The sequence below is a fragment of the Myripristis murdjan genome, chromosome 1 (genome assembly GCF_902150065.1).
Source record: "Myripristis murdjan chromosome 1, fMyrMur1.1, whole genome shotgun sequence".
In the NCBI taxonomy this organism is placed as follows: Eukaryota; Metazoa; Chordata; class Actinopteri; order Holocentriformes; family Holocentridae; genus Myripristis; species Myripristis murdjan.
In genome coordinates, this window is record NC_043980.1 from 23,438,052 (window position 1) to 23,464,299 (window position 26,248).

The following is a 26,248-nucleotide window of genomic DNA, read 5'->3' on the forward strand; positions in this document are numbered from 1 at the left end:
TTAAATTGAAATGTCCATCCATCTTTGCATCATTTGCATGAAATAGAACCGTTATTATAATGTTTTTAAGGACATAAAATTGATTCCATTAATATAGATTGAGCCAATCACTACGCTCCGACCGCTATTTATTAAAGAACATCACCTTTTTGTTATATATTTCCTTTTCAGCAATACACCCTGAAAGCTTGGGGGCACCTTGTCCGTACGCTGCTCTCGGGGGCGAGCTCCTCGAATGTGTGCGTGCGCGCAAGTGTGTGTTTGTGTGTGTGCGTGAGTGCGAGAGTGTGTGAGTGTGTGAGTGCGTGCGCGCGTGTGTCTGCTCTGCTGTTGCTGCCCTTTGATCCCTGCATTAGTGTTAGTTAGGGGCTCGGAGACACACTTGCACCGAGAGCAGCCATAGTCAAGACACGGCAACAACAACAGCGGCACCTCCTCCGCCTGTGTTCCCATTCCCCAACAATACACTTTAAACCGAGCAAAGCCAGGTGCACGACCAAGTCCCTGCCATCACTGGCGCCTCCAGTCTCAATGGGAAAAAACCTTTTTTCTTCTTATCCCTAAACAAGGACGAGAATGTGATTAAAAAGGGGGGAAAATGCCAAGGAGGAAGCAGGAGCAACCCAAGCGCCTGCCTTCACGTAAGTCGTTCACTCGATTTGTGCAATTTTAACGGCTCTCCGTGTGTTTTGCGCAGTAGTTTAGGGTTAAAGAGGTGAAACAGACAAAAGACTCGGCGTAGGTTATTTCTCCCTTTTTAGGTCCGAGCGAGGCAGCCATGTTGTTGGCGATGGGTAACGTTAGCTAGCCAGTGAGTGAATAAATGATACGTGGCTTTATTAAGAGTATAATCGATAAAGGTCCAGTTCCTCTAAAGGTTGCGGTCAGTTGGCATATGTGTCGGTTGTCTGTGAGAAATAACGGCCGAGCGTTTTCGGTTATCTGTCCGCCTCAGCTAGGTCGCTTTTCGGGTAGAAGGGGGAGGATCTGGGAGTCTGGCCGCAATAAAATGAAGGGTCAGTCGGATCAGACAAGCCAGACTCTGGCTACCCATGCCCTAGTGTTCCTAGTTAGCAATAGCGCTATCTAGCAACGCTCGGTAAACTTCATTTCCCCGGCAATAAACGTCTAACTTTCGCCTAACAGTTTTGCTCCAAATCACGGAACCGAAATGTTCGCGCTTGTTTGTCGTCGACTTTAAAAAGTGTGGAGAGATTTTTTTTCAAGCAAAGGTATTTTTCTACCCCTCCCAGTCTGCATGCAGGCAATGCCAGAGCCATGGTCGGTCACCTGAAGTTCAGGGTTTTTTCCCCCTTCCCTTTGCAGCCATTCATTGCAGACAGACTACGATCAATAACGCGGTTAGAAAAGGGAAATGACAATAATTTATTCCTACGTTTGAGAAAAAGACATTGTGCTTCTGCTGCCACCAATTATAATTCCCCTCTAGTGGATTTTGCAGGGGAGGTCGGTTTACTTTTGTACATTTGACCCTACGTAGCTTGGATGTTCGTATTGTGCTTTTATCAGTCCAAATAATGAAAAGCTGCAATAACACACTCCAGCCGCTAGAGGATTGCTTAGGTGGATGTGTGCAATGACAACGATTATTTAAGGAATTACCCAAGTGTGACATTTTTTTTATTTGCTCTTGAAGAACATTTGTGCGCTATACATGCACAAGCAAACAGCTTAATGAGTCATATTGATATGCAAATGTCACCAATAATTGAGTGATTTATCTTAAATCAACACCGACTTTATACATTTATCATATGACACTATCTTCTTCATTTCTTAAATGTCAGACTATGCCAACTATTAAGCATAACTAGCTGTGATCAAAAGGCACTTTCAGTTGTCTCTGCAGTTTTGACATTTTTTTATGTGAAACTGTTTGAGAAAGTACTTTAAAAGAGCTGCATTTGTCATATTTCTTGTTTCAAAATTCTGACCCTTGGAGAGACTTATTTTCAAATGTGGCCCACATCCACAGATTAATTCTTACAGCTTTACACAAGATAGGAAAAAAATAGTTGTTTGTTTGTTTTAATATTCACTGATCTGTCGCTCAGGTGTTTGACCCAAGGTTGAACTTGGGAAATTGCAGCTGTTGGCTTGGATGCATAGAGGTGGAGACTGGGTGAGAGTGAGAGGGAGAGGGTGTGTGTGTGTGTGAGCGAGAGAGAGTGATATTTGGACAGTAAGCCCTCACTGATATGCTACTGACGGAGTATGTTAGCCACTTGGTTGGACTGCACAGAGCAGGGTCATGATCTGGCCCTTTGCAGGCTTTCTTATAAACACCGTCCATATTGAGGCTACTGTTAGGATGCTCATCCAGTGAATATGTTTCCCTCATTGTTTACCAAAAGATGCATTTAACCGAGTGCATCATGTTATGATGAACTGAATACTGAATTGAAAGCTGCGTCCGTTTTCTTGAGTTTTCACTTGTTACACACACAGTGATGAGTTCAACTACACGATTTGGGATTTCTTTTGTAAAAGCATTTATCCTTGATGCTTTAGGCTCACGGCTCATGATAGGCCTACAGACAACTTTAATAAGTAAGCTTCTAGTTTTGGTAATTGGACCAACTCATTGAGTAGGATTTTATGACTTGCTATCCATTTAATAGGCAAAATTTCTGATTTCTAAGATATTTTTCTGTCATGGGTCAGATGTCTGAAAATACAGCAGAAATGAAAGAAGCTGGGTGTATTTGTATAACAGAAAAATGTGTCTCAGTCATTGAGTTGCCCACCTAGGGTAGTAGTAATTGAATGTCCATTCCAATAACAAAATGTCCCCTAAAGCTAAACCTTCACAACTGGCTATTACGGAAAACAAGCCCTGCTTTATAATGTCTAAAATATACAAAGGACAGACTTTATTGGTTTCACATGTAAAAGCATGAACAGGCTAAAACAGTTTTGTTATGGTTTGTATGCTTGTATTACATCTGAAAAGAGGTGGACAGGATAATTTAGCCTTGTGAATGAAAATGCATGAGGTTTTGTTTTGTATATCACAAGGAATCAAATCCAGAAGTGAAAAACACATTGTTCACTGCAGCTTTTCTATACAGTCTCGATCAGTCAAACATAAAGTCAAATGTTCACCTTTTTTTGTTGTTTTGTTTTGTTTTTTGCATAATGAGCGGAGTTGGCCCATGTCACAGATGCAATTAAGCTGCTCTGTATTGAACTTGCAACAGAAAAATCCATTTCTGAAATCATGTACCTCTGTGCAGACACTGTACTGAAGCCGTAACTCTCTTCCTACACAAATCTTTTTTTTTTCTGATTTAGAAGTTGTTTCCCTCTTCAGTCAACAAACTGTCACTGAGAAGCATGAATTTGTCAAAAGCTTTTTGCGCTTTGTTTTGGATCTTCCCACTTTAGAATGGAAGTGTCACCGCATGCCATTTGCTGTCAGTCTGTGTGTTTTCATTATTCAGCCAACAACACCTTGGTAGTGTGCCAGCCAAGGAGCACAATATCGAGCTTCAAATCTCTTCATCTGTGGTGGAAAAGGGCAAGCTAATACACTGGCTTTAATGCTAGAGGTGCTTTATCTTAGCACAGACCCAGATATATGGGTTGTGTAGCCAAGAGTGTGTACTGTCTTAGCAAGTTGTCTATGGCATACCTTGTGGGAGGAGACCATACGCAAGTGTGCGTGCACGCACATGTGAATGTGAACACACAACACGTGTGTGTGTGTGTGTGTTTGTGTGTGTGTGTGTGTGTGTGTGTGTGTGTGTGGGTGCATAAGCCTGCTATGGAGGTCACAGTACAGTATGGCGCCTTCACTCTGACAAGTAAACATGACCTTTGGTGCCACAATGAAAACTGCCATTCTTTATGACCTTGGTGTGCGTTATTGTTGGTGTAATTCTGTTGCCTTATTACTCAGTCTTACAAGGTAGGGCTGGTTTAATTGCACATAGCATCCTTGTAATATTTTATACCTAATGGTTTTTGATTTCACAAAAATGACATACAAAGTTAGACTAATCCAACATAACATAGGTGGTCTGTGTTATTTTTGGCTGTTACATCAGATATATCAGAGATAAGACATGAATAATCAACTTTAAAATTTCTTGGGTGCCCCGGTGGCTCACCGGCTAAGAGTGCGTACCATGTACCGGGGCTCAGTCCCGATCCCCTCTCTCTCCCCTGCCTTTCCTGTCTATCTCTACTGTGACTGTCAAATAAAGCAGAAATGCCAAAAAAATAATTTTTTCAAAAAAAAAAAAAAAAATTCTTCACCCGTTGTCATCACTGCATTTACTCAAAATTCTAGGACTTCCCCCAAACAAAGATTTTCATAGTTGACTAGTAGCTTTAAATTCAAGTGATTGTTTCCTTGTTGTTGCAAGTTTATGATATATTGGCCCAAAAATATATTTAGTTATATTTTGGGTACAGAATAACATCCCAAAACTTACGAACCTGTTTCACCAACATAATAATTTATAATGAGCCTTCAGATTCTTGAAATGATCCCTCACTCTGGACCCACTACCCAGCATAGTCTAAAAGCCACGGGGACCTGCTGTGTAAACCAGAGTGTCTGTCCCTGTGTGAGCGAGTGTCACCACTTCCTGTGTCCGTCATATCAAATTAAAAGCCTTCTAGCATTTCACACATGGTCCAGCCACACTGACCTAGTCTTACTAACGACAAGGTGCACCTTCTGAGAGGAGTTTGAAGTTGCTTGTATTTTTTTCTGCGAGTAGCAGTGAAAACTTGGTCGACTACGAATCCTCTCATCGACTAACACTTGGTCGATTATTCGGGGGCAGCCCTACAAAAGTCTTAATGCTACTGTGTGGGTTTGCTAAAAATATAGTTGGAGGACGACCACATCATAAAGGGCAAAACCTGAAGTGTTTTGGGAGGGAGCCTTGTCTTGTGGTCTTTTCTCCTCTGGTTATCTACATTTGAAATGAAGGGATTTTTAGCCTTTCTACAGTGAATACTGCTCCCTCTCACCAGCCAGTGGTTGACTGTCTGGGTGGCTCTCTACCTTACCGTAATGGCGGGTCACTGGCTCCCTTCCACTTGCTATGATTATAATGACCTTGGCGGGGCTGGGGCTTGAAAACATTGGATTAAGGGGAAAGGAAAATGAGAGGAGGTTTCCATTTCGCTCTTGGCATCAAATTTGTGGGGAATTTCTGCCAAGAATCCCCCGCCCCACAACCGCCACGTCCCCCTCAAGTTGATGGGGCTTGGGCGCTCTGGCGGTGTCGGCCGAGTGGAGCTCAAGCGAATAATGATACACAGGCTTTCACTTAGAGATGAATTAAAGGGCAGAGGAAAAGGTGGTGAATGCTTCTTGCCATATAGTGACATGGAGAACATAGAGACCTCATGCATGCTGAATATAGCATGCATTTATGATCAGTGGCAAAACTGGACTCAGTCAGTCGATCTCTGACTTCATAGATAATTGAATTGATTGAAATTGGAAGCATTTAAGCTCTGTTAAAAAAGAAAAAAAGTTAGCTGAGTAAGTTTTAATGTCAATGTTTTTAAAGATATAGCAAAGACTTGGGGCTTGGATCAGTACCTATACACCCAAATGTTACCTCACTTGCTCTGATGCACAACCGAGAACACATGCAGGGTGGTCTTCTGCTTGCCAGTGATAAGTACCTAAGTGTTTGTTGTCAAGAATCAAAGCTTTTAGTGAGGTAGCGTGCTACCTTTAATTAGAATGCATATGATAAGATACTTCACAATAACGTTTTTTATGCTGCATTTCAATAATTGATGTGTTCCCATTTTCCTCATGCAACACGCAACATGTCACATCTGTTGTGACATGTTTTCCAGACAACTTGCTTGACCATCAGAAAGAGAAAAATGGGCTAAATTATAAAGTTGTCAGCTGATGGAGCAAAGAGGTGCAGGTGCATGCTCAGTAATTAGTTTTATTAAGTGACCTAGCTAATTTTTTCTTTTTACTTCATACTTACCCACGTAAGGTTTGATCAAAGCTCATGGATTAATGTGAAGAGACACCATGCTTCAAATTCATATAGTTTAATGGTTAGCGTGAAAGTAGACATTCTCATCTGGGAGCTGCCAAGCACGACCCCTGTCTTCCAACGTTGGCTACTGTACAACTCCATTGGTGCAGTTTGGGGTTAAGTGCATTTTTCAACAGCATATTTCTAGTAGTTGTTGTAGGAGAGGAAGGCTTTGCTCAGTCACTTTCCCTCCTCGGATATTTTCAGCCTGTCCAGGGTTTCAAACCGAAAACCTTCCAGTCACAAGACTGTTTCTCTAACCTTTAGAGCAGCGCACTGAATCTAGCAGTGACTTAGGAAATCCCCCTCACCAACAAACATTGTAATTATCATATCCACTTGTTATTTAAGGGCCCCGTTTAGACCCACTATTGCCCCATACAAATTTCTAACCTCTGAAAACACACATCTCAAAAAATAAGAATGATTATTTCCACAAGTTCCAAGCCCGTTCAAATGAGATTCATGCATGCATTGGGAGAACGAGGGTGAGGATGCACAGCTGTGCCTGTTTCAGTTGCTAGTTACCGCTCTTATTTGCAGTGTAAACCAATGTCTGCATTTCAAAGAATAATAAGAAAATCTTTGAGGTCACTGTAGGGGGATCTGAATAATTACTTGTTTTGCAACAAAAACATTTCTTTTTATGCAGACTTGCTCACTTAATGTTTTTAGTCTTCATATGTGCGTGTGAGCTGCATAGCATCTAGTGGTCAAATATGAATAGGTGAATTTTTTAGTTTGCTTACTATCTTGGTGTCAGAAGCAAAATAAATACATAAAGAAATAAATAATGCTTAAGTAAGATGCTTAACTAAGTATTTATAATGTATAGATTTGACTGACTATTACAGTCATTTACCATTGTTACCTGCTCAGGTAGAAAGGGCATGTAATCAACTGACTTTGTAGCCATTAACCCAGCTGTATCCAATTTGTGCTGAGACAGTTATCTGCTGTCCATCTTTGCAAAATAAGTTTAGTGCTCTACGCCACAGTGTAATTTCATAATTAATGCAAAACTTAATTTTGTTACCCCAGTTGACTTTTTAAAGATTTTAATACAGTTTTCAGGTAAGGAAAACAAAAGAATTTCATATGTAAAAAAAATGTCCAGCATTACAAATTATTTTCCCCCTCAAAGTTGAAATTCACCCTAGAAATACACTTTTTTTTTCTCTTAATTATTTTGCCTAATCACTTCACAGCACTGTCTGTGAGGATAGAGTCTGCTGTGACAAAATCAGGCAACAGTGCAGTTGTCCTGATACCTCCATTACAGTACCTGCCTGTCTGCCTGGTCTCAATCAGAACCCCCTCTGTGTGGAATGGAGGTGCCTCAGCCTTGGTAACGATTTTTCCCGTGTTGACAAGTCACAACATGGAGATCTACAGCTCGGAGAGCAGCCCTTTGGCTACGCAGCGCCCTGCTTGCACTGAGTAATAGCAATCTCACAGGAGTAGCAGGCTTTCAGCTGGCAGCAGTTCATACGGAACAGCTCGCCGGTGCAGCTGGGAAAGACAGAGCAGAGTGGAGAGGGAGAGAGGAGCTGGTGGTGGTGGTAGCAGTGGAGATGGAGGGAGGGAGGAAGTGGAGAGGAAGAGCTGTTAAGAGCTTTGGGCGGTTTCTCTGTTGTTGTACCACACAAGTGCATCCAGGCCCTGCAGGACAAGCCTTTAACAGGCATGAGGGATGGAGAGCATGAGAGAAGAGGAGGAGGAGGAGGCGGCGGAGGAGGTAGTGGTCTGGGGAGCTGAAGTCGGCCAGTCGTGCCAGACGCCTGCTCTAAACAGGGATGTGATTTATTGTTGGACTCTGTCTCACGTTTCATTCCTAAAAAGACATTGAAATTACATTGTAGAGAATTAAAGAGCTTCCTCAATTGTCTCAGAAGAAAGAGTCTTGCCTGTGGGCTGTGAAGAAATTTTGGAGCATGTGGAACATGTCTAACTAGTGCATGAAATCAGGGGAAATTTTTTGCTTAGGTTGGCATATCATTTTTTTTTCTTTTGTGTGTGAGAGTTACTTTGGATTCTGCTATGGTCATTGCATTTGATTGCCCCGGTCTGTCCCAAAAGCTTCTTACTGAACTGACAATTCTATGTCATTTATCAATGTATGTACACGTTGCTAGGGGGCTTGGAATGGCTCCTGGCCAACACGTTGATCTTTGTCGCCCTCACTGAATGCACTCTGCACGGCGCAGTGCTATGAGATGACCTCACTTCCTGTGTGGTTAGAAGAGGGCAGGAGGCCTCTTACACATATACACACACATTTTTGCTCAAGCACAGCCTGGCTCTTGTTAGCCTTTCGTGCACTAGCCAGGCGAACCCCTCTTTTCTCCTGGTGTGGAAGTGTTTCCACATTGCACATTCAAGCAGTCAAGAGCAAGGCACAGGCTAATGTGTTTAACTATCCGGGCTAACAGCTGTGTGTCTGCAGCTTTTTGGGACATAGGATCAGTTTTATAGGGAGATTAAAACTGCAGAGAAGTGAATAGGGTATAGCCACAGAATAGTATGACCATAAGGCAGTGACAGCTCTCCAGGGAAACAATATATCACCTCTAAAAAGAGAGTGAAAGTCTTTTGGCTGCGGGACAAAAATCCAGATAAGTTAAATTCATTGATGTAAAGTCATTTCTGTGAAAGCCATTGTCAGTGCAGTGTGAAGTTATTTATGATGCAAAAAATGCAGGTGAGGGTCTGACACTAATTCAGCCTTGTGCACTGCAGAAAAGGCTTCCCCATTTGCACAATGTAGGCCTAACATCTCATAGTGCATTAAAAGAGATGGAGGCTCAGGTTTCATCCTTTCGTCATTTAAACAAGGGCATTTGGTCACTTGATTTTGCCCTTGTGATGCTAATGAGATTAGTTCATCACTGGATATTTTGTTCTGGGTGAGGAGTCCTGTAGCTTTAGGTGCCCCCAGGTCCCCCTGCAAACTGTAGCAGCCATCAGTAGAAACAAATGAAGATGGACCAAATAGCAGAATAGCCTCTAAAAAAAAAATCAAAGGCAGATATTCTGAAGAGAACTGAATCAGATGGCTCAGCCCATGATTGCCTGTGTGTTCCCTCTCCCCATGAGTGTTTTGAATGGGGGCCATGTTGGTTCAGATTGCCATGTCATTAATCCCTCGTACTCTACAGGGGAGTGGTCAGCGGCAGATGTATTTGCACTTCCTCCAGAAGGTTTTCTAGATTAGTGCAAATCCTCCCAGAAAAACCGTTTAAAAACCTCGTTTGGCACACACAGCCAGACTTTGTGCTCATAGCTGGCCAAAGACAGCCATCCCTCCCTCTACATCTCATTCTCTCTTACACTCCTGATTTTTTTTTCCACCCTGTGATTCTCAGAGCTTAGCTCTATGTCGATTTGGACCGGGCAGTGTAATTGTTTGGAAACTCAGTTCTGTCATTTGCATGTAGCAAGCAGCCACTTTTCCAGTTTCAGTGGTTTGACCTTGTTGTACCTGCCAGCCAGAAATGAGATCATCAGAAGAGTAGACAAGAACCTGACATCTCTCCTCCACCTACCCATGGCTTTAAGTGATGGTTGTCATAGCAATCATTATGCCACAGAACAGACTCAGTGGGTGAAGGATGGCTTTGAATGCGGCAGCCTCAGGTCACAACCTGGTTATGACAGAACAGATAGACCTATAAGGGTTGGCTATAGCACACTGTCTGCGCAAAGTAAACAGCTGCATACATCACATATCAGGTTCATATAGCTTTCAGGTCGAGATTGAAATTACTGAGGCAATGTGTCTTTTTTTACCTTGAGAAAAGCAAGGCAGGTATTGGTGTAGCAGAGAGGGAAAGAGCAGCATGGGGCGAACAATGCCTCTCATTCCCATCAGCTGCCCTGGCCAGCATTTAACATGGAGATTGGAAACGGAATAAGCTCTCCCCCCGTTCTCCCTGGACCTGCATGTAAATGAGGTTAGCGGTTAGCATTTCCTGCTGTGCCACGGCAATTCTTCTCTCTCTCTCGCTCGCTCCCTCTTTCTCCCTTTTTTTTTATAATGGCCTGAAACTGCTCCCCCTTTCCTGGGGAAGGGACCGGGACCAATCCTGATTAGTGTCCCTGTCCTAAGTGACAGGCTAAAATCCAAGCAGGCACTGCCTTGGGCGCCTCTGCCAAACAGCCGTCAACCCAATACCACCATAAAAAAGCCATCTTTTTTTCCCTCTCAATTCTCAAGATTCACTCCCTCTTTCTCTTTGCCTGCTCTCCTCCTCATTCTCTCCTTCTGTCCTTTCTAAGTATCTCAAACAGACATTGCCTTTTTCGCTCATACATACACACTGTCCCCTTACATGCGTGTGCATACAAAATTACCTCTCACTCTAGCCCTACGTCCCACTGGACCTTGCTTTGTATCTGCGGGTTGACTGGCTGCTATAGAACGGTTGAGTGTCCCTTTGCCAGTAGGGTGATTTACAAACAATACATGGACGCTGTACACACTCCCACCTTCCACCCTCCTACTCTCTCTCACTTCTCTTCTACAGACACACAATCACCTCTGCGAGCAGCCTCAGTATGCCAGAAAACTACGCAGCAGGGTGATGGCCTGTTCTTTTAGCACTTGTTTCAAAGAATGTAATGTTTTTTTCTTGAGAATGGTGGTCTGATATTCACGTTTTGGTGAATGGGGTTACTTTGTTGACCAGAAACAGAAAATTGATGGGATTTGTCTTGTATTTCAAGTGGCTTATAATTAACAGCTTTTCTAAGTAAGACCACATGAAATGGTAATCTGAGCTTAGTTCATCACAGGTTCCTGTGATATATAAAGCAAGTATGGGAGGGTGTTAAACGAATTGAACAGTGGGGGTCGCATTGCGTTGGTGACTGCTAGCGTAATGCTCAATGGCAGCAACCAATTACTCAGTATTTGAGGAAAGGGCAATGAAAAATAAAGAAGTAGTGATGAAAATATGATTGTAGTCATATAACCATAATTGCTGTAATAAACTGGGTGTCACTGTGCTTTCTTTTGGATTTGCTAGCATGCCAGTCTGTGGTAAACACAAACTAAGAGACTATTGTGTAGACAACACATTTTGATGTGGCTATGTCAATCAAAATGTAATGCCTCCAAGTACAGATAAGCAATCCATCATTGAGCATTTACATGAACAAAGAAATAGGTTTTGCTGCCATTGTGAGCTCAGATTTCCCATTGGCATAATTTTGTTTGGCCTGTTCATCTCCATGTAGCATCTCCAAACATTTTTTTCTGACTATATGTGGTCCTTTAAAGTGTGCTGCATGTGCTTGCCTGTATTCAGTTTCACAAAGGAGAATGCCACCCACATACTGTATGCTATTCCTATGAGATAGAATGGCCCCACCAGTCTTCACGAACATGAACAACTCTCAGAAATTACAAGCAAGAAAAGCAAGACCTCAGTTTTGATGTAAAGCATAGATGCACTGTACTGACGAGTAGGAGTCTAACTTTGTGGAAGCATAGTATGTTTGACCTTTGACATTAAAATATGCTTTAAATTATAGTAGTGCTTTCAGTTCAAAACCACAAAATACCCTTATCCCTAGAAAATTATCTGTCTGTTAAGTCACAGTTTCCACTTATTTTTCTGAATTGATTCACTATGGAGCTGTAAATTGATGTGCCATTAAAGATAAGGGCAGGTGTGGCCAGGCTTGTTGGGCATGAGATATGCTTTTCACATGACTATAATGAGATGATCTACCAGCGCCTGTCAGTCAGATTTAGTGAAAAGCATCTTAACCAGAATCATGCAAGCAAAGGAAAAGCCGTTAATAATAAACTATAAAATTTGGCACAGAGTTTGACAGTAAGGACTGCCCAGTTGCCTGGGGCCAATAAAATGTCGACTCGGGACATTTGATAGGCCTTGGCTTGGACAGTGCTAGAGGGGGAAAAGTTTCTGGTCGAACCTATTTCTCACTTAATAATAAGCTGGTTATCTTTGCCTCCCTGCTCTGGCACTGGTGTTCTACTGTTTTCTGTTGTGCTTTCTTCCACCAAGTCAGATTGGATGCCACCTCAGAGTTAGTCAGGAAATGGCAACTCGGATGGCTGTGTGGATTGCACATTGTGGTGGCTATTTTGAGTTACTAAGTGAATAGTGGAAGGCTTTTTATTATGGCATGAACACAATAATGTCCTTACGTTAAAAAAGATAAAACAGTACCATAAACCTTTGTCCGTGATTTTTAAGAGTGTTGGACTGAGTTGGTTGATTTGAAATGGCACCAACAATTACTGCAAACACATGAGATGCCCAACAAGAGCCAGAAACATCAAGCCCATATGTTTGCAGACTGGCTGGATGACAGCTACCTTTAAGGTCCCAGCAAAATGGGACCTTAAAGGAATGGGAACATCATGTGAATTTCTTCTCTTGCTTTTTTCCCCTTATTAATACTGGTTCCATTTACAGAAAAGCTTCCATAAATTAGCGTGGAGGTCTAAATACAATAAGTGCACAAGTGCTGTTTTATAAATTGGAGTTGTTACAGTGTTATTTGTAATGTGATTAAACCTATGTTAAAACAGTAGCATTTTTTGTTTATGTATAAAAAGTAGTTATTTTAATTTTAGCTTCTTGGGCCTTTGGATTGGGGAAGTTACCCATCGCTATAACAGCGTGTTAAACTATACTGGCTTATGATTAAATCCTTAAACACAAGCCATTTGATCATGCTGGTATTCTTGCAGCTTCATCTTGCTTTGGGGCTAAGACAGCCAGTGTTTCAGTCAGCAGACCTTCATCCAGGTGCTAAAATGATTCTGTAATGTCAGGAACACACAGATGAAGGTCTGTTGAATGCAAGAATACCAGTGTGCTCAGGTGGTTCTGTTTTTTAAAGATTTTATGCACATATTTAGTCTCTGAGTACCTGGAGTAAGTTCTGCAACGTCTTCAGAGCACTATTACGGTTGGATCCTGCCAGCGATTTCTCCACTCTGTCTCCCTCTTCTTTCCTTACCAAAAAGTACTTCAGTAAGTTGAAAAGCCCAATTTTCTTTAAAAAAAAAAAAAAAAAAAAAAACCCTAGATCAAATATAGTGATTTAGTTTTAAAAATCAATTTACATGATGCAACAGCCTCTTGCAGAAGTTTATTTTACTATGTACGTCTGTAGGACGTACATAGGAAAGACCTATATGTGGAAATACACCACTCTTATCAGCCTAAATCACAAAGACAGAATGCAGTAGAGAAGAAAATCCCCTCATCACAGTTTAGATCCCATAGATTCAAAATAATTGCCCAAAATACATTTTGGTGTTGAGTTTGGTCACTGGTAGGAAATCTTCTCTGGGTACAGGAAGTGATGACCTGAAACGTAAGAGTGAAATGCACAGTTTCTGTCACACATTGTATAAAAATGTAGATGAAGCCAAAAGAGCCTGGCACAGAATAGAGAGCCAGAGAGCCTTTGCTCACAACCCATCCACATTATAACCTGTGCTGGTCTCATAGTTACACTATGCTGTCTGAGTCTGGTTGTTCATATCAGCCCAGTTTTGCTTTTGTGGATATTGACCAAGCAAAATGTGCAGATTCATCAATCAGTACAACTTATTTTCAGCAGAGTGCCCAGTGGTGTTTTCTTATTGTTATAACATTGCAAATGAATTTATCACTTGGATGATTTTTTCTTTTCTGTTTTTTTTTTTTTTTTTTGAATAGATAGGATTTGTCAGGCTCATGTGAAATAAGTGATTCAAACAATTTGACGCTGAAAAAATATTTTTTTGGAACAATGACAGAGAACATTAGCCTGTTCTCACTTGTCAATTAGTCTCATTAGTTGGGTAATGCAGTATATGATTCTTTTAAGCTTGAGCTGCACAATTATCGCTAAAATGAAGATCCTGATTATTCTGTGAGATGTGATCACAATCATTAATCATTCATCTCAATGATTTGTGAAACATTGCAGTTTTTTTTTTTTTTTTTTTTTTTTTTACATTTAAGGGCAATGATTTGCTGATTTTCGACTACGGTAGGTGTTCTTAAATGAAACAAAAGCTTTTAATATTGCAGTATCCCAATATTACGTGATTACTGTAGAGACTAAAATCGTGATACGACCACATAATAATAATTGTGCAACCTTGTTTCAGCCAGCTCATTTCAGCTGTGGATTTATGAATTTTTTAGTTAAAAATGTGCCAGGACCTCTCTTTTTTTATTCAAAAGATCCATCATATTGACCAGGAAAGTTAAGACTCAACTCATGCAGCCCTTCAAACTTTTCCCTGTCATCTATGCAGCTGAGTCAATGAGCCATAACGAAGACCAGCTGACTGGGGAAGGCTGTGAAGCAGAGTAGGATAGGGATTCATCTGAATTTTTGTTAGTTGAACTTGTAACATTTTACTAGATGAACAGGTTTTCCCCATAATTTGTCAACTTTTTCCCTCGTTCCTTTTTATTCCGTGGTTGTCTGCAGCATGTTACAAACCACTGGTTGATGACAAAACCTAGGTTTCTCAACCTACAGTTTGAAGGCAGAACACTCTCTTTTCTTTTGCTTTTGACTACAGGGGACAGCATGGTGTGATCACTACAGACTGAACTGTCAAACTAATAACATTATACCAAACCCTGCTGGAAAGTCTCTTTTTGCTTTCTCCTTCCATAGGGAGATTGAAGTGCAGGGTCGGTGGCGGAAAAGCATCTGTAGAGCTGTTAGGGATTCAGTGTGTTGCTCAAAAACACAAGCAGGATGTGAAGCTTTATGACACTGGGTCTTGAACTCAGGTTGTCCGGTTGAAAGACGGTCCCCCTATTTGCAGCACCACCCTGCTCTGTTAGAGCATAAGAATTAAATTTCAGAACTGAAATTAAGTGTTGTTATCTTGTAAGTGTTAATGGCTTAAATCGCCCTAAATATTACAGCTTCCCCCTTTTAGCGAAATAGTTGCCCAACCTGTTCAGTTGTTATGGTCTCACATCATAGTCACACTTTTGCGTCATGACGTTCTTGCCTGTGCAATGGAAATTGGAACCAGCTATTAACAAACCCAGCAAAATTTTAAAAAACAAGCTGTTTATTGAGATTTGCACAGCACACTGCATTAGCTGAAGGTCATGGTGTGTGCTAGTAACAGTGCAAATGAAAATCAGCACAAAATAAATCAAAATTGGTGGTCCTTACCAACATTTTGTTTGTTGTTTGTTTGTTTGTTTAGCATGTAAACAGTCAGATGTCAGCCAGATGAAATGACAGCAGAAATGACAGATCAGATTGGAGTAACATTTTTAAAATATAGTTTTGAACAAGTAGGCTTATTATTGATGAGTATTTGAGTGTACATTCAAAGTCTGTAAAATGGCATTGAACACCATTTAACATTCTCAGGTCCTAGTTTTCAATCTAGTTTTGAGCTGTGCAAGGTGAAACTTTTTGAATGGAACATGGGAACAAGGTCTTTGTGAATCTTGAAGACCTTTGTGAATATTTCATCCTATGTTGAAAAACAGCTTTGTTTACAGGAACCTCAATAACCATTATAAATACAACAAGAAATACATGTAAAACTCATGTTCAGCTGTCATATAATGTTAGTCCTTGTATCAGATGGTCAGGGTACACAGTAAATGAGATTTTAGCAATTTGACATTCAGAATAATTGAATCACATGCGTGTCTCCAGTAATAATGTGGTTTGTCCAAAATGTGTTTCAAAGTATGCGGGTGGCATACTGACTTTCAATCCAAGCTGAATCATTCTAGGGCAGGACAATAAAGTGACTAATGAAATATAGTTGTTTTTCCCCTTTAATCACAATCTTTGCAATGTGTTGTTTTCTCCTGTAAAGATGCAATAGACATAGCTCTTCTCTCCCTGCAGCAGTTTAGGTCTATAGCTTTGATGACACATCTGAGATTATGAGCATGTGGGTTTTTTTAAAACATGAGATGCTAAAAATGGAAGGGAAAAATAAACCAGGGGGTAAAGGGCGCTCCATCTGCAATGAGGAATTTCAGAGGTCTGGGGCTCTCAGTCGTCTCATTCTCTTCCAAGAACACTTCTCCTTCCTGTTTCACCTCTGGCATGCTGCCCAAAGTACCCACAAACCACGGAGGCCAAGGCCGAAAATACACAGATGGTAATTTGCACTACATTTCAATACGACTCAACCACCATTATATATAGCTGTGCTGCTTGAACCCTGGTCCACACTGTGAGTGTCACGTCACCTCAGATTCCAGCTAAAAGATGGGCTTTCTGTGTTATCTTTGTCACTGACTGCCAGTTGGACAGGATAATAGAGTTAGTTGGCTACAGGGATTTGAAATAGTGGGGAGCTGGAAGTTGGGTGCTCTTGAGTTGATTATGATTTTTCCCAGTGGAAGAATGGGAGATGAATGTCTTAACCTTGATCAATACATAGGAGGATTTTTTACCCTTGATTCATGACACAATCTACTGATGCATAGATGGGTGTCTAGTTCAGATAACTCTTGCATGGAAAAATTAGGGGTTTCAAGCCACAGTGTTGTTGGATGCTTAGAGGAATGTGTCTGAAGTGCACTTTTTTGAAACAGCAGTGGGCGAGGTTATGTCCCAACTGTGCAGGACACAACTCAAGCATTAAGATCAACAAATGACAATGAGCTGCCTATTGTAATGACACTTTGCCTCACTGATCACCCATCTTTCCCATACTCTTGTTGGTTGTCATGTTTCATCTGCTTCATAACAGGAATGATGGATTAACTTTGGAGCAATTATCACATTGCTCCCCCAAAAGAGTAAGAGAAAAACAAGTGCATTTAACAGATTGATTGCCCATAAATTCATGTGAAGGGGGAGGGATTTATGTCTCTTAGCTCAGTCACATCCAGCTGGTTATATTTAGAGCATCTGTATTTTATTTTTTTATATTATATTCCAGAGTGGGGCTATTGAGGGAAAGAGGGAAAAGGCTGGATTGAGATACACACAGGAAGAGAGTGTGGGTATGAAAAACGGAGCAAGCACGTAAGACATTACAAAAATTAGAAGGGAAGAGATCCTGATCCAGTGCGTCCCAATTAATGGAATTACCTTCCTCCTCAGGAGAACTGTTAGTCATTTGCAGAGACGTGAGCCTGCCGGTAGAGCGTCTCTCCCACCATATTGTCCAGTGAGCGCTAATAAGGCAGTCCTGACCGCCGGGTGCGCTCATTAGCATAGCCCGCGGCCGTGGCAACCCCCGCCAGGGCCCAGCCGGACACTTAATTACCGCCACGGCTCCTTCTTCACCACATCCATACTCACTCCCTTCCTCCCTGTGTCCTCACCCCCCTGCCCTCCCTCCTTAACCCACCCCTAAACACACACACACACAGACACACACACACACACACACACACACACACACACACACACAAACAAACCACCACTGCCATTCCCTCTCAGTCATACAAGGGAAGATGTTAGGATAATCAATTCAGGTACAGTGTAGATGCAGTTGCTTTAGTATCAGTATTTTGTGGTGGGCTTTAATGATGTTCCAGGCTTTACAGTTTGGCACTCTGCAGTCTTTTGCAGTTTCCGGTGATACCATGACCTGCACTGCCATCGCTGTTTGTCACTAATCAGTTATTCTTTACATTGTCATCTCTCTCTCTCTCTCACTCTCTCTCTCTCTCTCTCTCTCTCTCTCTCTCTCTCTCTCTCTCTCTCTCTCTCTGCTATATTAGCTCATGGGCATGACTCTCCTTTTGACATCGGCACAGTATTGATGCACCCATCCAGCCTTAATCGGCTAATGGCCTCCTCTTTTCTCCCGCCCAACCAAAGCAACCCCTCCCTTACCCATCCCTCCATCTATTCCTTCCTTCCTTCCCCTTTCCACCTCCTCTCCCCCTACCCTGTTCGGGCCCAGGGTCAGTGAGGCCAATTTTCATGCCTGGCTAAGTCACAGAATAGCTTTGTGTGTGTGTGTGTGTGTGTGTGTGACAGAGAGAGAGCAAAAGAGAGAGGGAAGGAATATGTTGGTCGGCGGCCTCACGCAAGTCATGTGGTGGGTGACCTGCCGGACAACCTTTACTCCAGTCTCTTGCTCTTCTCTCCCTCCTCTAACTCTGACCCCTCCCTTTACCAGGGATCACTGTGTGTGACAAGGTTAGCTGAAATCTGGCTGACTCCTGTACTGAGCCCAGCAAAACACACAAATGTATGTTCAAGCACACACACACACGCACGCACACACACACACACACACACACACACACACACACTCACCACTCTGCCCTAGAAAAGCCAGGGCCAAAATAATCCTGCCAAGTTCACAAATGGAGATTGTTGACAGCACTGCGTGGTGAAACAATGAACAAGTAGGCTACCTGTGATGTCCAACTGTTTTTAGCTGTAGTTACAGGCTGTGGGCTCCCTGTGTATTTTTTTTTTTTTTTTTTTGACAGGTCAACACAACACATGGATTTCCAAGCGCTACAAGTTAGAGCGGTGCTACATCTCACTATTTTTATTTCCTCTGTGTAGATCTCTGTGTGGTCAAGCATGAGGCAGATCGCTCTCGCTGGTCTTAAATTCTAGACGTACGCTCTCTCTGCAGGCTCTGCTTTCCTCGCTCTCTCTTTTCTATATTGTAGTAGTGCTATACGTCTGTGGCCCAGCGAGAGGATCTGCCGCCACTGCACCACTGAATCACCCGTGTGTGAGTGATAACAGATCCGGACTGCTGAGCACCCCGCAGCTGTTTGTCTCAACATGCAAGTCATCCCCGCCATTACACCGCTAAATGGTTCCCTTTCAGTGGCAGACGCTTGCCGCCTCGGCCCGTATCTCCCTGCCTCCATCACTGGGGGGGGGGGTTGCAGTCACTGTCGTCTAGCCAGCCACTGTACTGGAGGCAAGGCGGGTGAATGTGTGTCACAGGGAAAAGAAAAAAAAAGAATGCAGTGAGGGGGAGGAGCTGTAGGTTGCTTTTAATCACATTGTTGTCTGCTTATTTGTGGTTAAATGTGTGTGTGCATGTGCATATATTTATTCTCTGTGTGTGTGGTGGGCATACAGCACTGGTTGCGAGTACGGAGCTCAGACAAAGCCCCCTGAGAGCTTGGGCCGGAGACCATGACCTTGGGAAATGTCATCCCGCCCACGGGGGTGGCTCGCCTGTGTCACACAAAGCCGTGGTAGCAGAGCGCATCAGTGCACTGTACCATTCTGGCAGCAGCCTAGCGGTGTAGTGTTGCGTTCAGTTGCCCCCACCCCTACCCCCCACCGCCACCACCCCTCTCCACACTCACCCTCCACCCTCCCACCCTCCCACCCCTGAGGTTTAAGAGCAAACCTAGGAAGCAAGAGAGTTCAGCCTCAAAGCTGAGACCTTGGGTCAGCAATCTAGCCATTTCCCTCTAACCACATTACAGCCATTAGAGACTCTTACTGCTTTTCTCATGTCACATGGAAACGGGTCAAGCCCTGCCCTGCATGACTCACTCGCTCTCTCTCCCTCTCCCTCTCTTTCATTCCTGTTAACCCTACTCAGGTGACAAAAAGCTTTAAGGAGCATGGGAAATCGGTGTGTCACAATCAGCACAATCTGACGTTTACTTTCACCTTTATGGCAGCCTTAAGAAATGAGGAGGGTCATTCACACCACAAAGGATCATCAGTCTGTTATATCTTGCGTTGTGCTCCCAGGCAGGTTCTATTATACATGGGTTTTTAGATGTTTAGAGGAATGCCCTTAGGCCAGTTTTATTGCATAATCCATCACGTTTGCTTTTGGCTTCTGACATTTTGTGTGTATTTTGTTGTGTAAATATTGTTAAGTGTAAGATGGAAGTGTGTGTGTGTGTGTGTGTGCGTGTGTCTTAGAGAGACAGAGATGAGATGATGTTTTAAGTGAGTATGTAAGACCTGTTTGATATCTGTTGCAGCAGGAGAGGAGCGGTCGTAGTTGGCTGTGATTGTGGTCACCTTTGTGGACCGTGGTCAGCCATGCTGGCCAGATGTCAGCCAGCTCTAATGATCCCAACAGGTCGCTGGGCTGGGGTTGCCTGGCAACCATTTTGCCTTTGCCTGTAAACAGAGTGCAGGCCCACCAGGCCTCTGTCAGGGTCGTCAGGGTGAAGACAGCCTTGGTGTGTGTGTGGATGTCTGTGTGGTGTGTTTGTGAGACATTTTAAATAATTCTTTTGTTGCTTCACAGTTTTGCAACTGTACAATTGCCCTATTTATCCAGGAAATTTCATGGGGTTCATAATGCATTAGAATTGTGTTTTGTTAAGGTTGTGTACAGTAACCCAGAGAAAAAAAAATTTAAAAAATTTAGTTTTGACATTTTCTTTTGCCAAGCCTTGGTGCTTTTGACATATTCTTACAGAGGTTTGTTAATATGTATCAGGAATATTCACTTTTCTTTGTTCGCCCTTGTCTGGCAAGCTGTAATGTTTTGCTTATGAATATTGATACATGAAGTGTATATTAATGACCCTTGGTGACCTTAACCCTATCCTTATTGGCTCCCCGGTGGTATCTGCAGACTCATGAATATTAATCTAGTTCTGTAACCTCCATTACCCTAATCTTTGCTGTCTAGCCTCCCAGAAGGACCCGTCGTCATGGTAACCCCTTTACTGGGCTCTTCTAGACCAAGGGTGGGAAAAATATGGTTAAAAAAGGACAGGAAAATCTAAATTACTCAACCATTTTGGATGTGACTTGTGGAAGGCTGCCAATATATAAGAAAAAGGTTGAATATGTGTTGTAGGTTGTTCTAGTCGTTCACTTGCTATTACTCTACTATAAATACTGAAGTATATTTTGCACCTTTAAAAGAACATTTGATTTCTGCTTGGACTGGTAATTGAGAATGCTTACTTTCAATAATGAGGTGTTAAAATCTTAGTCCTGTTTTGGTTCCCTGATGATACAAGTGACTCGTTTTATGTAGCAGCTGACAAAAACAAGGATGGTAAATGGACTTGTATTTCTCAGTAACTGTACAGATGTAAGCTGTCTTAGACTAACATCAGCCAGAGGCTATAGTAACCTCCTTTTCTTAACTGTTATCACATAGTTGCCCAGTGTTTCCAATTCTTATTCAGAATGTAAAACCTTTTTGTACTGTCTGAAAGATTATGCCTAGTCTGTCTATCAATAAGTGCAATGTGTTGAGCACCTTTCTCCCTCCATACAGTTAATGTACTTAATGGTCTGCAGCTCTGTCACAAAACACTCAATGCTTTCTTCTCTGTTTCCTAATGATACATTGTCTATCATCTCTCCTCTCCTAGATGTGGACAGCAATGAGGAGGGAGGGCCTGATGGTGGTCCTGTGGAGGAGGAAAGCTGGTTTGGGAACGCCTCTGACACTCGTTCGGAGTCGTCATCGTATGGTGACGCTCAAGACGAGCTCCTCCTACCCCGAGGCTCCTCCCCTGATGAGCGGCCTGGAGTCACCACAGGTTCTGGGGACCATGATACCTCTGGAGGCGAGAGTTCATTGGGATGCCCCACACCTGTCCACCGTGCCTCTCTGGAGCTCCTTGGACTGGATGGAGGTGCATTCTCGGCCCAGGACACACTCTCCTCAGTGGTATCATCGCTGTACGGTGAGGCAGCCTCTCGTGCCCTGGGGAAGCCTCTTAGTAGCAACTTACGGCGCCTCCTAGAGGCTGGGTCACTTAAACTTGATGCTGGGGATCTCCTGAGCCGGTCATCAAGGGGAGGTGCTGGAGGAGAGTCTCCTCCTATAGGTCTAGCCCCACCCCTGACCCTTTCCCCGTCTTCCCATCATGCCCAGCAGCTAAGTGCTCTTGCCCGAAAATTGGCTAATAACAACAACAGCAGCTCAGCCTCGGCATCACCGGCCTCCTTGGCACCCTCAGTCACCAACATCAAGCAAGAGCCCCTTGACCCCTTCTCCTCTGTCACCCCTAGCAACGGCAGTGGCTTCGTATGGGTGGGTGTCGCAGACAAGTGGCCACCGGCCGGCTGCTCAGCACCCTGCGGCTCTAGCCTGTCTCCGGACTCTGCCATCCAGAAGCTAAAAGCGGCAGCAAATGCTGTACTTCAAGACAAGAATGCAGTTGCCTCTTCCTCATCAACATCTTCTTCATCCTCCTCCACCTCTGCCTCCTCCACAGTGTCCACTCTAGGGGGAGGTGGTCGAGGAGAAGATGTGGTGCGCTTTGATGCCTTCACCTCCCCGTTCAGCCCTCAGTCGGCAAGCTCCACCCTCGCAGCACTTTCAAAGAAAGTCAGCGAACGGAGTCAAGCCTCATCGACAGCCAGTGCTTCTAATGACCACCAGGCTCCAGCCAGTTCCTTCCTCTCACTTGTGTCAATGACCTCCTCGGCAGCCTTGCTCAAAGAGGTGGCAGCCAGAGCAGCAGGTAACCTGATAGCAGAGAAGAAGGAGGGATCCCCCCTGGCCAGTGCTGGGGTCCTCCAGGAGGATGTGAAGCCTCTTCTGGACAGGAACCAGAAGGCCCCCACGCCATCTACACCCAACCAGGGTCTAGAGTTGTTGCTGCCCTCCACCCCAAAGGGCAGAGGCAAACCTAGCAGCCAAGCAGGTAATTTAATTGACCACGCAACCAGTACCATCATGCCCGCAGTTGTAGTAGTTCTACATTTGGCTATTTTCAAAATAACACTATAACCAATATTTTGAGAGTTGTTTATAGTAAGATTCGAGAGCTAACCATTAGTTAGGTAGCTTTTTACATCACCAGTAGGAGAGGTGTTTTTTTTTTTTTTTTCTTCAGTTAGACAGGGTTTCAGAACACTACAACATAGTCAATTGTTGCTATCAGTTAGACACAGAATTAGGATACTCAAGCTCAAGCAAGGTTATCACACTGAAATGAAAAGACCTTACTATTTGTATTGAACAGAGAGACTACAAAGGTTCAAGAGCATTCCAGCAGCACTTCATATATGGAAAGTCTTCTTCCTCCCTCACCTTGCCCTTTTCTTTCAAGAAATAATGGTACAAATTTATGTGAGGTTCAAGAGATCTTTGTCTGCTTTAAAATATATTTTCTCACCCAGTATATTTCAGTGTACTTCAGTGCTACCAAAGAAATAACTCCACTTATGTCTCAAAATTCTAATTAGAACTGTTAATATGGATTACTGGAAAAAGTAATATTGCAATGGCAGTGCCAAACCAAATAGATAAGAATGTGTTACTAGCAAACTATAGTAGAATAGCAGCTTTACTCATTATTCCCAAAATCCAGTTATCACTGGTGTTAATGGCATTGTTCTGAACATCCGTGACATGTTTTCCCCAGTTTGGTAATGGTTTTGTTCTCACCTCAGTGACGCTGAAGTAGTGAGTAGTGTAGCCTCAGTTTAACTGTCAGCCGAGCAGAGAGCAGAGCCGAGAGAAAACAGCCCTGGCTGGCCTTCTAGTCTGGGAAATGGTCTGTGGGCTCAACGGGGGGTTCCGACTGAGACCTCACTGCCTTCCCAGACCAGCTCGTTTGCGCTCGGATGTGCGCGCTGCCAAAAGGGGGCCGTCAGTGTGTGCTCGGCACAGTGGGGAGCCCTGGAGTCCATATCCATCTCAGCAGCCTCCTCCTGGCTTCAACCCCCACTAACCAGAGCCCTCTGCACTGATCAGTACAGCAGACTTAAGGCCAAACACATCATACTTTCCACTGACTGGATACAGATGCGTGCACACGCACTCACTGTCTCCCTCTCTCTCTCTGTCTTTCTCGGGCTCTCTCCTTCTCTGAGTAACTCACAAATGGCCATGCAGTATATCCTATAAGTTTATACTCAGACTTAGACATGTAACCCAAACAAGGGTGAACACAAAGATTTCACTCTCACAGACAGAGGGAGGGAGAGGCTTGAAAGAGCAGGCTCTTGCTGAGCAGCCTTTAGGGAGAACAGAATGTTTTCAGGAAGACGGATGGGCACTTTTGAGGGATTGTGTCGTAACCCCGCCAAATCTAAAATGGCTGGATCAAATTGACTTCAGACAGACGAGGCAGTCGATGTAATATTCTGTGATCTGCATGCTAAAAAGGCAGGCTGCTCCAACCCGCAAGCCGTCAAGGTCGAGCAGCGCTGTAAAAATGCAGGTAGTTGTTTGGTCGCCAGACTGAAAAATGTGACCTTGATTGTTGACTGTCATGTCTTGTTTTATTGTAGTCCCTTGCCAGTTCCACTATAAAACTGTATTGTATTGTTAGGTACAGCACTCCTCATCCAGATATGTGAGGCATATCTTGTCTAAAAAACTATCTTAGATTACATAGGAAGCAGGCATGTAAGTACCAAGGGTAAAGCAGTAACCCATACACCCCTACTTTTTTATTTCTGCCTCACTTGCCTCATCCTGGAGTAAGCAGAAGTCGTTTTTGCGTGGTGATCTCTTCTGCACTTGGAGAGGTTGGGCCGCAGATGGCGGTTTATTGTTGCAAATAGGCAGTCTCGAGGTTTTACACCTCAGGTCAATGAATGGCTGAGCACAGTAATTTCACCAAACACTGATTACCAGATGTTTTTCAAGGAACAGCACTGGAATACTTATGAAGCCATCCTGACAGGCCCTTGTAGAATTTGTAATGCAATCATGCCGCTTTCTAATAAGACCAATTAAACAGTAATGGATGCCGGATATGAAGCCAACAACAATAATCGAGATACTAAAACATGCTTGAGTTTTTACTTCCATTGTTCCATTGCTTCCAGCTGGCATTTCCCTTGATAGTTTTCACCATTAGATGTGTAGAAGACAAAGCTCACAATCGGAGTTATCGCAAGACAGCAAGTGATGATTTTTAGTTCTTAACAGGAAGCAAATAAAGATACATTTCTCTCTGAAAGATTTAAGTTTAACTGAGCTCAAGACAGAATTATGGTTTGTCAGAGATAACCTTGACCTGTTGTTCCCTCCAGGCTCTCCTGAGGATGGTGGCAAGCCGTTCCAGTGTCCTGTATGCGGACTGGTCATCAAACGCAAGAGCTACTGGAAGAGACACATGGTGATCCACACAGGCTTGAAAAGCCACCAGTGTCCCCTGTGTCCCTTCCGCTGTGCTCGCAAAGACAATCTCAAGTCCCACATGAAGGTGATATGATATGGATTCATGTCCTCTCTTCAACCTTTGACCCTCTCCCCCTTACACATCAACTGTCCCTAGTGGCTATTATGGCTCTTGGGACGTAACTAATTGCTGACAGTAAGGGATATGCATGTTTTAGTTAAAGTCACCTCTAATATACTGTTCCACATGGCACAGTTAAACACTACGGCATGTTTGTCATAGTATTTCACCACTGAGTGTTACTGAAATACAGCAGTGCCTCCAGAAAAAAAGAATATTGTCTCTGGTCTCAGTGTTCTGTAATGGTAGAGAAAATGGAGATTCAGCTTTTAAAACAATCCTTCTTTTCCAGGTCCATCAGCACCAGGACCGGGGCGAAACGTTCCAGTGTGAACTTTGCCCTTTCACCTCCTCCCGCCACTTCAGCCTGAAGCTTCACATGCGCTGCCACCAGCACTTCCCCCGCACAGACGTCAAGGTGAAAGAGGAGGCCACCACCGACACTGAGGGTGAGGGCTCCCTGATGGGTGACAGCGGCCCTGCGGACCTGAGGGGGTCTGAAGTGTCCCCCTTGCACTCAGACGCTAGGCAGCAGACATCCCCGCCAGTTGAGCCTTCCTCAAACCACGTTCACGTCAAGGAGGAGCCGCAAGAGAGGGACCTGGCAGTGCTCTCTCCCTTTACCATGTGCAGGGAGCGCCCCAGCAGCAGTGCCAACTCTCTGGAGCTCTCTGGGGTTGGGGTAGGAGTGGGGGTTAGGTCCAGTCCGAGTGGTCCAACCACAGCCTCCCTCTTCAGCCCCGATATCACCACGAAGACAGCCACTGACCTGCTTATGAAGCTGTCAGGTAAGCACAAATTGTTTGTAACATGATTAATGCTATTCAGTAAAATCACATATTCATATTAAGCTGATAAAGGATAACCTAGATGTTATTTTCGATTTTTCTTATTGCCTTTAATACCCAAGAAGAGTCTTACCTTACCAATATATTTGCCACAGTCAGAATCTACTACTCACATTTACTGTCTGCAAATTTGCCTTACATCCAACCCCCAAGACATCATAGGCTCCCAGTGTTTATCAGATCAATTAAAAATAGCTTGCAGAGACACAACTCTGCACTGAATTGTGTAATTCAT

The 26,248-nt window shown here is 43.5% G+C and overlaps 1 protein-coding gene across 2 annotated transcripts in view; it reads left to right on the top strand.

Annotated features, from left to right (window-relative positions):
* The first annotated feature begins 397 nt into the window (after positions 1 to 397).
* Positions 398 to 26,248, top strand: part of znf827 (zinc finger protein 827) — a 66,375-nt gene continuing 40,524 nt past the window's right edge. For both annotated transcript variants that reach the window (XM_030048267.1, XM_030048257.1), the window contains exons 1-4: positions 398 to 641; positions 21,329 to 22,612; positions 24,957 to 25,129; positions 25,458 to 25,953. In XM_030048267.1, coding sequence (XP_029904127.1) covers positions 599 to 641; positions 21,329 to 22,612; positions 24,957 to 25,129; positions 25,458 to 25,953 — 1,996 coding nt within the window. In that variant the 5' untranslated portion in view covers positions 398 to 598. The remainder of the gene's footprint in view (positions 642 to 21,328; positions 22,613 to 24,956; positions 25,130 to 25,457; positions 25,954 to 26,248) is intronic.